This window comes from Lathamus discolor, chromosome 3 (assembly GCF_037157495.1).
Source record: "Lathamus discolor isolate bLatDis1 chromosome 3, bLatDis1.hap1, whole genome shotgun sequence".
In the NCBI taxonomy this organism is placed as follows: Eukaryota; Metazoa; Chordata; class Aves; order Psittaciformes; family Psittacidae; genus Lathamus; species Lathamus discolor.
Window position 1 is genome coordinate 7862712 of NC_088886.1, and position 13567 is coordinate 7876278.

At 40.4% G+C, this 13567-nt stretch overlaps 2 protein-coding genes across 10 annotated transcripts in view; one reads left to right on the forward strand and one right to left on the reverse strand.

Moving 5' to 3' along the window:
* The window catches only part of OSBPL9 (oxysterol binding protein like 9), a 62026-nt gene extending 60991 nt beyond the window's left edge, over positions 1 to 1035 (reverse strand). For both annotated transcript variants that reach the window (XM_065673365.1, XM_065673364.1), the window contains exon 1: positions 830 to 1035. In XM_065673365.1, the coding sequence (XP_065529437.1) occupies positions 830 to 940 (111 nt within the window). In that variant the 5' untranslated portion in view covers positions 941 to 1035. The remainder of the gene's footprint in view (positions 1 to 829) is intronic.
* Positions 332 to 13567, forward strand: part of EPS15 (epidermal growth factor receptor pathway substrate 15) — a 75906-nt gene continuing 62670 nt past the window's right edge. For 5 of the 8 annotated variants that reach the window (XM_065673357.1, XM_065673353.1, XM_065673361.1 and 2 more), the window contains exons 1-3: positions 1176 to 1261; positions 4364 to 4448; positions 4537 to 4643. Coding sequence is in view for 1 of the 8 variants with exons in the window: in XM_065673360.1 (XP_065529432.1) it covers positions 4638 to 4643 (6 nt within the window). In the remaining 7 variants the exon portion in view is untranslated. Of the gene's footprint in view, positions 665 to 772; positions 878 to 1175; positions 1262 to 4363; positions 4449 to 4536; positions 4644 to 13567 lie in introns of those variants that run through there. The other 3 variants (XM_065673356.1, XM_065673355.1, XM_065673358.1) reach the window with 3 other exon arrangements.

Genomic DNA, 13567 nt, shown 5'->3' on the forward strand with positions numbered 1-13567 from the left:
TAGCCAGACTGACAGACTAATAGGAATTGCATGTTATGAAAACTTATCTACGCACGTGGCTCAGCCAGTTATCCTTCCCATTTTAGGGCATATCCCTGAGAAAACTGATTCATACTGTTAGAATATTTGCTATTTAATTCCCATTTTTATGTAAGAAGCTGAAGCAGCGAGTGGGGACCTGTCAGTGGTTACAATAAAAAAGAAGCCAACAACACATGACTGTTACTACACCGCACTTTAAAAGTTAGTGCTCGAAAGCAGGAAGTCTTCAACGGAAACAGCAAAGTCAGTCCCGAACCGGGAAGCGACCCGCGTGTCGGCAGCGCACCCGCGGTAACGCGTCCGGGGCCGGGAGCGACCGAGCCCAGCGCTGCTCCTGATGCGAGCGGCGCAGGAAAGCAGCACCCCCTCGGGCCCGCCGCCTGGGGAGAGCGAACACAGCAAGGCGACAACAACTTCCCGCTGGACGGAGAGAACAGCACCGAGACCCGGGAGCCCGAAGCCACCGCCGAGCCGGACCCGCTCCCCCGGGCCAAGGGGGCCGCTCCCCGCCCGGGGGCCGTGAGGAGGCCAACGGCCGCTCCCGCCCTACGACCCCGCCCCGAAGGCGCGCACCCTGCCCCCGCGCCGCCGCCAACAATAACAGCCCCGCTCGCCCCCACCGGTAAATCTCCCCGCAGCGCCACCCCATTGGCTGCGCCCGCCGCCTCCTCCTTCCCCATTGGCTGCCAGAGCGCTCACACCGCCCCGAGTCCCCTCCCCACCCCCACCCTGCGCCTCAGCCGGTCTGCCCGGCTCCTCGCCCGCCCGGCCCGCCGCTGCCCCTCACCGTGTAGTAGGAGAGGAGCCCGGCGTTGTAGTCCAGCACGAACCAGCGGTACTGCCAGCCCTTCATGACATTGGTCCATTTGCTCAGCGGGCCCTCCATGATAGACGCCATCTTAGGCACCGAACCGGCACCGCCACGCACCCCGCCCGTGCGGCGAAGGGGAGCGGCAGAGAGACACAGCGGCGGCCGCCAGGAGGGACGGGGCGGGGCACGCAGCGAGGGGGCGGGGCCAGGAGCCACTCTTCCCCGGGGGGGGGCGTGGTTTGCGTGCGCGGCGGGAGGGGCTGGCGGTCTAACGGCTGAAGGGGAGGCGGGGTGCGGTGTGGTGAGGGGCGTGTGGTGGTGGTGGGGAGAGCGCCCGGTGTCATTATCCCGGTGTCCGCTGGAGAGGACTGGGCTTGTGGGTGATGTCTGAGGGGCTCGGTCCCTGAGGTAGCGGGGCTTCCTCTCACGGCTCAGGGGAGGCAGAGGGCCCGGCGTGAGGGAGGGCTGCAGGGTAGCTGTGGTGTGGTGAGGGCATGACGCCCTGGTATGTCGGTTGTGGGAGGGCGGGAGGGTGTTAAACTGTCCCGTAAAATACTTAGTGCCACGGCAGCTTTTGATTTCTCTCGCTGTTATGAGGGTCTCTCTGTTGTTTGCCTGTCCAGAGCGCATGTTGGGCTTACAAATTGAGTTCAAGGGACTGGCTCTGTTACCAAAGGGGCCACAGGGCCAGAATGTGTAAAAAGGCATTCAGGACTTGAGGACTCTGAATGGTAAAGCTTGTTTAAATGGGATACAGCTTTCCTGTGGACTGAGCCAAGAATGCGAAATGATTTCCCCAGGAACTGTGGACAATTGTAAATGTGTTGTTCAGTGCAAGGCATGTTTTTGGCACTGATATTCTCTGACAAGTACATAACTTCAGTTGTACTTCAGCATAAAAACTTCAAAGAACCCATACAGATACTCATGTTGCTTCCTAGGGATAAACAGTATAGCAGCAGAAATAGTGCTTTTACCATCAGGTTTGTGCTTGTCACGCAGTCTTAACAGTGTTCATGGAATAGCCTCTTTCCCTTTTTTCGTTTTTCATCAACTATAAACCTGTGGGATTTTTTTTCTTTTTATGATTTTAATATAAAGGTACCTTTAAAGTAGGGGTGAAATAGTTCTAGTATTTTACAGTACTGCACCTTTATACTAAGTTAAATTAATTAGAATAGAAGAATCACCCTGGTTGCCCCTTGTGAAAAAACAATCACTCAAAGGCAGAGCTTCCTTATTTGATTTTAGTGAATAAGAAATACTTCCATATTTTTATTCATCTTCCCATTTCACATTGTTTACTAGCTTGTTAGCAAGTGGAATTTATCCCATTGACTTTATAATGCCCCTTGGGGTCACCTGGTGGTGTCTTTATACATGGTGTTACCAGTCTTGAAACCCAGCTTGTTAATTTTGATAACATTCTTTTTCAAGCTGTATGTGACCTCAGTAGCCTGTTTTCTTCTTTAGTTTCACTGACTAAACAAAGGGTGGCTGCCTAGAGATTATACCCTGGCAAGCAAAACAAAAAACATGAGATGGTGCCAGAACATTACTACTACTACCATTTAAAGCTGTAGTTGGACTGGAGCTTTATCATCTCAGATTACTACTTTGAGTGTATTGTACCATGAGTTGAAACTATGCAAAGGGCTTGCACAAAAAAATCTCTTGGTTTAACTGTGGACTGGCTGTCTGTAGGTAGAGCATTCTCAATGAGAAATTCTCCACAAGAGCTTTCTATTTACCCTGGTTTGCCAGAGGCTGAACTTTGGCATACACTGAATATCTTCTGAGCTCTTTGTTCTCTTTGACTTTTTTGAGGGGAAATGTGCTGTAGACTTGTCTCTGCTAGAAGCAGTGTGTATTTTAGCTAAACCTTAAAAGCCCTGGTGTAGATGGAAAACTGTTAACAGGTGGCAAAGGGAATCCAGCTCATGGTTTCATTTTACAAATGCAGTGTGGATATTCTTTAGGTAATTTGGCAGAGATCAGAGAATAATGCTTTTTCAATAACCTCACAAATTTAAATAAATACAGATGAAATTATAGTCTTATCAGCATTAAGGATATAATATTATACAAGTTTATGTACTTTCTTGACATACCAGCACGATGTGTCTTCTGTGTATGTTGGATTATTTCAGTATAGGTTATACATACCATGGTTCATGAGGGCATTGTTGAAGGGATTAGTCTTAGTTAGATCCTTCTGATAAAGATTCCAGGTGCCCATTCAAATTGCTTTGAAAGATCAGTGCAAATTTTTTAGTTCATTTAAACAAAAGAACAAACTGAAATTGGCCACAGCTGTGATAAAACCTACCTTGATTACTTTATATGTTACCTCAGCAGCATCAATGATTTTTAATAAAAGAACAGAATTTAGTGAGTTACTTCCTTAATAGAAAATTTTAGTTTGTTTTAACATGTTCTGTCTCTCTGCAGTTTGGAACAAAAACTGCTATTTTCTATAATTATAGGCAGTTTCATTGTGAAGTTCTCCATATTTTACAAAACTTAAGTCAACCCCTTTAAGTAAAGTACTGTCATCTGAGAGAGCTACTACTGCAGAGGTCAGCAGAACTGGACAGAAGGCAGCAGCTGTTATCTTGTGCTGCTTTTGTTTTATGCACTGCTCCATCAGCTGAATATCTTGTCCAGCGTCATTTTCTTGCCACACAGAGGACACAAATTATCTTCCAGTAGTATCCCGGCCACACATGGATTTCCTGACCAGCCACAATGTTTAACCCGTAAGATGGGCCTCTGGTGTACTCACACTGTTCCAGCAGGAATGTAGGGAAAAACCTCAGATGTGCCCAATCCTGTCTGTGTTTTCCAGGGCATCCCAACTTGTAACCTACTTTTTAAAATTTTTTCCATGTTCTTTTCCTTTATCTAAGCTTGTCCAATATATTATAGCTTGAGATGGTTTTTGGCCATTATAGTTTAAATCTGTATGGGTTCTAGCCAAGAGGAAGGTACTGCTGAGTTAATTACCAGAGAAGGACCAGGGTAGAGGGAATGAGAAGTATGCTGGAAGTCTGCTTCTTTAAGGGGAAGATGCTTTTCCATTGTGAATTTTCCTGAAGTTATAGCTGAACTAACTTTGAAGAACTTCAGTGGTGAAGTTGTGTGGCTTGTGGGTTCCTCCAGGGTGTCTGGGAGTGTGACTGGCAGCAGTGAAAGTAGCTTTAGCTTCTCCCAACAGCTGCAACTGCTTCGAGTTCTGTAGAACATAAGGAAGCCATTTCAGAAGAGAACAAATGCCATTTTATTTCCTTTTCCCACTTCAGAAATGGGCTGGTGCTTTCATTCTGCATTTCTTGTCCTATCAGGTCACTATGTCATCCACTGACAACATAATCATTATAATTAAGAAATGACATTTTAGCCTGATGCTGGATGATTCTTTTTCTGCTTGTTGGGAGGAAGGAGTCTTTTATTTGTACCTTCAGTAAAAAATTCCCTCCAGTTGTTGTTTGGTTTTTTTTTTTTTTACAGGTAACAAATGTGCTAATAAATTACAGTCAAGTAGAAGATGAAGCCTTCTCTGTCAGCTTCAGTCTCATGCTACTGTCCTTTAAAGGTATTTCCTAGTCGCTCTAATGCATATGCTGTCAATACTAAGAGCAGGGACAATGTCAGAGCCTAAACATTTTCTTTTATTTCTTCAGAATTATGTTTGGTTTAGGGGTTACAGAATGGAAGATAGATGGGAGAGAATAACCTTTACCCTACAAGCAGTTGCTCTTAGAAGAGGATAATTAAATCAAGTATGCCAGTAAGTGCCATGATAAGTAGATTTTCTGAATAGATTTATTAGACTATCACTGGTTTTAATAAAAATGTTTATGAAAAAAATCAGCAATATCGTGGAATGAAGACAGTAGTTGATTCTCTGTCATTCTGAGGCAAACAAATAATTACATCTTGGGCTTTTCTTGCCAATTCCTCTGTCATACCAGGAAATAAAAGCCATCAGCAAGAAATTTTCCCAATCCTGTCCATTTTAATCTATTTTTTCTCTGATTTTAATCAATTTTCATAGTCTTCCAGATCAGGGATGAGGAACCTTGTGGAGAGGCAGAGACCTTTCTGAGTCTTCTAAATGACTCCATATAAGCATACACCAGAAAAAAATCAAATTAGCACAGGTGGTGTGGAATTCAAGTCCTCAGGCTTCAAAGTCCCTGTTCTGTTTCTACATACAGCTTATGGTTGTGTTTGGAAAAGGTTTCACTAGATTCTTATCCTTTCATGGAATGTTTAGAGCTGTACTGGAGAGCATTATGATATTGGAGCCATTTCACAAAAACATATGGATTGTGTTCAGCCAAAATATGTTACCATTTAAGAAAGGGCTGAAGGATCTCTCTTGCTTTTGAAAGATAGAGATGATCCCCAAACTAAGATTTATTATATCTGTAGTTATTTATTCCTCTCTAGTATTGCTGTATGTCTAGGGGATGATGCAGCAAAGAGGCAGCTGACTCACTGAACTGGCACCGATACATTACAGGACTTGGAAAAGTTTGTCAGATGTTGCAGTGCGTGTTAAAAACAGGGTGTGATGGTATTCAGTTATGCAATTAAGGTGACTCACTCACTGACCAAATCCCGTGACAAGGTCTACAGAGAAACACATTTTAAGGGCATTATAGATTTGAGTAGCCTTGTGACAATACCATAACTTCTATTTTGGTATGGTCTCATAAAGGAGGTTACAGTTTTGCAGGACAGTTTGACATAATGACATTATCTGGGAGTTGCAAGAGATCTAAAGTGACATTTTAGGACTCAGCATCTTCAAAAGAAATACATGTCTGAACTTACCTACATTTCTTAATAGCAAGTTAGTATCTTCTGTACTCCCTTTACACAGAGATCAGAGAATTACTCTGACCTCTCCTGGTCGCATGTGTTCAGAGATGAAGGCATTAACAGCAATACAAATTTAATAGTGAAAGCACCTTCTAACAATATCTGTAACTTAAATATATATCTAGTCCAAAAGAATTAAAAGATTTGCCTAGCCTTTTTACTGAAGAAACAATTATATGAGCAATTTTCCATCTGCACATAGATCAAGTTTTGGTAACCTGGAAATCAATCTAGCAACTATAAAAATGCTGGAATGCATTTTGCAGGGTAAATGATTCACTATAATCTTAGTACTATTTTATTATAAAACTGACAGCATCATAATTCAGTCTTGAGAACAACAACCCTGATGTCTTTGCTGAGTGCAAGAGTTAAAGGTTCATAGCATGCTGAATCACATTTTATACTCCTAATGCATTGCTTAGATGGGTAACGTCTCATCATTTGATTTAAGCATTTTATCATCCTGTGGGCAGAATTTAATATTTAATGCAGAAGTCCCTGCTATTAACCACAAATAAGTGATTTTTCTACTTTAGTCTCCACAGAGACTTTGAAAAGACAGAGGAATGTTGCTGAACTGGAATGTTTACTTCATTGCAGCTCAGATATGCAGCCCACTAGTACAAAAAGGCAAATAAGCACAACTGCTTTTCCCAAAGGTTTCCAAACATTACCTCTTTTCATACTGTTTGGCCTATTAGTATGTTTCAAATAAGGTTACTTGCTCTTTGCAGTCAGTGTGTTTTGAAAGAATGCAATAGATACACTGTCTTCTCACAAAATTTAGACTATTTACAGTAGAGTTTGATGTGTAGCAAATTTAGCAAGGAAAAAGGTAAGAACTGATTTAGTTAAAGAGTATTGTCCGTAATCATGAGGATTATAGGCTAGGTTTATTTTTAATTTGTACACTATGTTATTGATACAGCAATATCAAAGTTAGTATATATACACACACTAGTAGATTCCAAAATATATGCATATTATAGGGCTGTTATAAAGAGTATCCTTGCTGTCTAGTACAAAGTTTGATTAAACTCTGTGTCTGTGTTGTTCCCTACCCCATCGCCCCCCTCCCCCCAGGTAAATAGGAAAAATAACATTAAACTGACTATGGTAATTTTTAGGGTACTGAGTGGGAAATCTACGGAGATGAAAGGGAAGATAAAAGTGAAATCATGGAAACCTAGACTTGAGCAATTAAGTATATAGAATGAGCACTATCCCACTGAGTGCTTCTATTACTCATTTTATTTGCATAGCTAGAAGTATTAAATGGGTATCTGTTAAAACTTAAATTTCAATTGTGTCAATTTAGAATCAGTTTCTGACTCCTTCTGCATTTTATTCTGGAATTTCAGGTCAAATATTTTTTTCTTTAGGCATAGATTCACTCCCAGTGGTCTGTGCATAGAAAGAGCCCTGTATACAGCATAGTCACTCATCTAATGCTGCCCTGATTTTGGGACGCCAAAAAGATCTTTCTTTAGTTACTGTTTCTTGTGTAAGGATGGCAGATAAAGGTAGCAAAGTTTATCCTACCAAAAACTGGAGAAGTATTTTTCTTCTTATCTGAGAATTAAAATAATCCCTTTTTGTGCCTACTTTAAGCAGGATTTGCTTCCTTCTTGTTCTGATGGAAGTGAAAATGCAGAAATTATTTTTTCATCTTACTAATTCTCTCTTTTTCATGATAAATGAGAAAGAAGCAGAGAATCGATTTAGTAGAAGAATAATAAGTAGCCACCAGAACTGGCAGAATAAACTCAGATTGCTCCCCCAAATTCATGATCTGCACTTGGACCTCAATTTAGAGAGCAGATGGATGTTTTGCTACTTTGACAGCTCTCAGGAGCTGTCAGAAGTCTATTCTGACTACGTGTGAGTTAGCAGACTCATGCAGAATGCAGCAACATCTGGTTTCCAGCTAAAGTGAGACTTTGGTTCACAGCAGCACCTCCTGCTACTTCATCAGTTTGCTATCAGCAGGAAGAAAACCCAGGTTTAACAGTCAGAGGAAAGCCATAATCCACCCTGGCTAGGTTTGCAACCTTAGTAGTATGAAGACAAAAGCCTGGGACATATTGTAGGACACATTCATCAGCTGTCTAGACTAAAACAACCACTCACACCAATGAAACAACTCCAGCTCAGGTGACTTCTGAGCTGTAAATTGTTGGAGGTTTGGGAGGTATACCAGGCCAGTCGCTCTACATGCTTATGTACTCCTACTGCCTTCCATAGCTACTAGCTATTGCTCCTGCTGGAGACAGGATGCTGGCCTATTTAGACCTTCCTTCTGATCCACTATCTCTAATATTATGTTCTTATTTTCACATTAGCAAAGGGACTCTATAGGTATCCTGTCCAGGAGGTTTTTGGGTTGTTTTCTTTCCAAGTTAAAGAGTGGAATTTCTGAGGAGATCTCTAATAATATTGTAGCCTAATTTTACATTTTTTAGTCAAACTTTATTTTGCCCCATTCTCTAACACAGGCAGTTTCACTGACACTTGCTGAAGCTAAAGTTGCTCAGAACTGCTGAGATACACCCAGATGTCATGGATGGAAACAAAGGGGATCCTACTCAGCTCGTAGGCAGCAGCACACACAGACCAGCTCTGTTACTCAGTTTGTAAGCCAAGAACTTGATGAAAATAATCCAGGCTTTGTTGCGTGTTTGCTTCCAAGTTTCAAAAGTTCAGTCTGTTCTATTCCTATTTCCCAGTGCCCTGCTAGATGATCTTGAGGTCCTTTCCAACCCTAACTATTCTATGATTCTATGATTCTATGATTCTATTTAATTTCAACAGTGACTGCAACGTAACTTCTAAGCAAATGTTACAACAACATTAATAGTAAAATCTGCCAATGCTACTGGAGTTAACCAAATTCTCTGGACAGCTGTCAAAATGGAGAATTACATAATTTGCTTTTCTGTTGTCCTACAGAATTAATTTTTGAAAATAAACTTGTGAGGAATAACTAACAAGCAAGTCTGAGCATAAAAACATTCTACAGTATACAGTGAGACTTTGATTTCCATGGCATAAGCTGAAGTTGGTAATGTTTAGGATGCCATCTTTTCTTACAGTTCAGTATTTGAGGTATAGACAGTAAATAGTTGTTGTAGTTTACTGGTCAAGTTTGCAATACAGTTTGTAGATTAAGTCTTTGGAAATAAGATAACAAACAAAAATAGGAGTTTAGTCAAGTCCTTCAAGTTCAGGCCAAACAAGCCAAAAGTTGTTCATACTTGTGTGTTCCATTGGTGTTGATGTGGTTACATGTACATAATGAGGAGCAAAATTTATTGCATTGACTTAAAGATTAAAGCATGCAAATACCCAAAGGTAAGCTCTGCTATTTATATTGTGTAAGCAAATAGGAGGATCTGAGCTTTTTATTAGTATTACACTCTTCAGTTTATGCTGACTAGTTCTAAATATGCTGTTTCTATTATGCCAACTGGAGAAAAGATGCAGCTCTTCTAAATACAGCAAAATCGGTAGCAACTGAACTGTTGTCTTACCAGTCTTTCAGATTCTGGTTTATGTATTTGGCAATTTTAGACAAAACAATCCTACCCACAGTTTTCCCTGATCCAACTGTCATTTACATAGATAACCCATTCTACCTGTAAGATGTTATGCCTTCTTGGCTTTACTGTTTTGGATGGGAAATTAATCTGTTAAACATCAGGGATGATGTCTCATACAGTTAATTGCTTCAGACTCACTGCATTAAATTTACTCATTACACTGAGTTCCTCAAACACGTGGAGGAAAACGTTCTTATAGGTAGAGGACCAATCTTGCATTCTGAGTATTTGTCTTTGCTGTAGAGTTAAGTCAACATACAATTTCTTTGTGGTTTTTGGCTGTATACCCACAAATCCTTCACTTAGTACTTTAAAGATTTCTGGGGATAATCAGCGCGTTGTCAACTGAGGCAGTGACTGTGAAGCATAGGTAATACTCTGCACTGCAACTGATCTTAGTAGTGCTTGGCTGACTCAAGTGATTGCTGTCATTTCTGTTTCCACTAGCACCACGGGCATGTTCTGTACTGTGAATGCTCAGGCAGTGTAACTACTTCTTGGAAATACTTGATTTTTTTCATGCACAGAGAAGCTCTGCAGATGCCATCTGCCATTCTCTGGGTTTTTTGAATGTACTGTGTCAGGATTCCTGATGTTAAGACATTGAGACAACTAGATACAGAGTTTAGGGAGATGGACAGATAGATACGTATATAGATGTGTGTGTCCTCATGAAAAAAATCCAGATGGAAAAAAAAAACATGGCATATTTGTGGAAACCAAGACATACAGTAGCTTTAAATCAGGTTTACTTTACAGTGAAGATACTGCCTAAGGTATAACAATGCCTCCACTTAGGCCAGCCATGAAGCAAGTATTTGGCAGGGAATCCTGTGGAAAGGCTAGGAGGTAGGATAAGCTGGGAAGAACTTTCTGGTAGCTGTTTCTATATCAAATTGTTTAAATGGGAAATCAGTAGATTTCATATTACAGGCATTTTAAATTATTTATTTGTGCTTAAGCCCTGCCAACCAAAGCATAAGTTGAAAAGGAATTTTGATCTCTGAATCTTCAGGGTTCATATTTTCAAGCTTTTCTTGGCAACCTTAAAGGTCAGTAAGGTCCTATATTTTGCTGCTTTCTTGTTGGCTTTTTTAATTAAAGCTCAAATAACCCATGGAAGTTCTTGGCTCCAGAGGCTGCAGCTTTATTGAAAAAAGAGACAGAAAATTGGAAAATAGATGATAAAATCTTGGTAGCTGGTAAAACTGAATTTAAATGCCATATTTGGAAAGAATAAGTAGAAAGGCAGAAAAGGGGAGAAGAGCATCTTCCAAGCAGACAGGCCCTGTTTATCTAAAGTGGGACAAGGAGAACTTTTTATCCCACTTAACTTTTACTTTTGGATGGCATTTAAATTGGCCTTGTGTGTTTGGCAGCTCATCTATTGAGCCATCTGTTTCAAGTTATGCATGCTCAGAGGGCACATCGCATCCAGGGATGCAGTTCCCCAGAACACAAGAAATTTGCATTGGATTTGCAGTTTAGTGATCTGTAAACAGGGATGTGCCATCATACATCCAAATAAACTCTTTTTATTTTGGAGAAATCGAAGCATTTATACAGCTGGAGAAAACTGAGGGCAGTTATAAGTGGCCATATTCACTGTCCAGTATCCCTCATACAGTGCTCAGGCAGTGCAGAATAAGAGAAAATCACCCAATGTCTTCACTGGGAAATGTCTCTTTTAGACTGAAAAGTTCTTAATAGACTAAGATCTAAGACAGTAACCAGTTTTACAGCCCATATAAACAGTATCTTAAAGGCACTGTAGGGTAAACTGCGGTTTGGGTCCCTCTGTAAATGAATCATCTCCAGTCCCTTTGCAGTGCTACAGATGAATTGGGTAGAGGATCAGAAAGCTATAACCAACTTGCTAAGAGCCTTCAAGTACCTTCGTGGCCAGGAAAGAGGATTTGATCCATAAACTTTAATGGCGCATTAGGTAAATTTTGTATTATTTATGGCATACTAGTAGCACTTATCTTTTTCGTATGTTATCTGCTTTGAGCATACGTTTTTTGGAAGAATATACTGGTTATTCCACCCCTCCCTATTCCTTCCTTTCCCCAGAATGCTGGCTCAATTCCTTTACTCTTTCAGTCAGCTTGCAGTTTTAGGCATTTCCTTGTCTGGTTTTCAGTGGAACATGTTACTTCCCTCTCATCAGCATTGCGCAGCTCTGGTGCAGCTCTTGAATAACGTGTTAGCTGGAAATGGAAGAGGTTTCTTTACAAGCATAGATACGGACATAAGGCCATTTTCTCTTCATGTAGTACACTGAAACTATAGACTTGTGTAGCAGCTGTGCAGTTGTGTATGGGAGAAGGAAATATGCGCACATAATGCAACAATGGAAGTAATGGTAAATCCAGAACCAGCCAGGAGACTTGAGGGGTAAATGTAATTTTGTCATAGATTCTCTTTCTAGATTATTATATTTCCTTTTTCTATGTTTTTACATTAGCCAAAACCACAGATTGTTTCCATTATCAACAAAGTTTGAGTCCTCTGGTGATGAGGATCGGACTGAAGTAATATAGTTTATAATAAATTGTGAACAGAGGTTGACCAAATGTAGATCTATTGTTTGGGTAGATCTTATTCCATGTACACAAAGAGTCTAATTATGACATTAGGTTGAGTGAGGTGCTTGGAAATACTTCTTCCTACTGGAAGTAGGATGCATTTCATCCCTTCCAACCTCAACCATTCTGTGATTCTGTAATCAAGTAATTGTATTTGCACATCTAAAATTTTAGGAATTTTACTTTTTTGTGACATTTAATCTGCTCGTCTGATCAAAAATAGTTCTTTATATTACATTGCGTACTCAAGTATTAAGTTGCATTCCTTTTAACATTAGCAGTCCCAAAAGAGCTGTAGGAATTGATGAACTTTATTTCAGCAATTCTACAAAATTGAGGTACCTGAAAGAAAAAAATAAAATCTAATTAAAATTTTGCCTTTTTTAATATTGTTAGTAGAATAATGCTTTTCTCATGTGAACAGTTTGTTATTACAGAGCTACAAGGGCAAGGACAGAACTGCAGATATATAAAAAAGACAGCTGTATGATAATGGTAAATGGGAGAGAGAGAGATTCTCTGCTGGTTGTAGAGTCTGTCAAGGATGTGGGTTCTGTTTTGGGCAAGAGAACTCTTTTAGATTAATACCATCTGGTTGTTTTTTGTCTATGCCAGTTGTTATATAGATCAAGCCTACTGTCCTGCCTCTACCACATTTCTTGAAGTAGGAAGTAGATAGAAAGTACAGTCATTCCCAGTTACCTGACTGGAAACATACCTGTTAAATGATTTAGAAACCCAAGGAAGTGATCCAAGCTTTTGTGCTTCTATCAGAGACTTTGATTAAAAGTTTCCCATCCATATCCAGAGGCAATTTCTGGATACTTTTCCCCTTTCAAGCCTCATTGGCAGCAAAAAAAGCCTGCCTATAGGATCAGCTCCAATTTGCTGTCCAATGCACATGATAAATACAGTTAAAAAACCCTCAGAAACCTCCACCACCCCCAGATCTTCTATCTCTTTCTTTTAATTGGTACCTCCTCCTTCTGAGATGTCATGCAGATCAGCTTTGTTTCCTGGGCTTTAGTTTTGCAAAAGACAGAGATGTATCACACCAAGGTTCTTCAAAGCCTCTGTGTAACAATACTGGTAACTCAATCTTTTAAATTACTCTGTAAACCCAAGTCTCAATCCTGTATTGAGGACAACCATAGATTTTAAAGGTGTGATTGTAGGAACTGCACATACTGGAAGAAGGGATTTGAAATTATCAGAATTAGGTATTATGCTGACTTTCATTTGAATATAACAAATTTTGCAGTATCATCCAGGCCTGGCACAAACTTTTGTTGTTTAGAGTTAATGGACATCTTACATACATAAGAATCCCAGCTACAAAAATAAGGATACTTAAACGCAAGAATAAACAGCAGATACCTGTATTTATAAACATAGAATAAACAAGAAGAATACAGGTTTTCTTGACCTCTACGAGGTACCTGTATGCTTTGTATTTTGGGGCCTACAGTAGTGCTATCTAGCTAATGGATTTGTTGTGTAGTTCCATGTAGGAGACCCACAGCTAATTTTTAGCCTTGGATTTATTCCCTACTGAGGAGAATTGGAGTTATATAAAGTAACTCATCAATATATTCATTACGCTAAATAGCTTGACTGATGATTTTGAAGTTGGT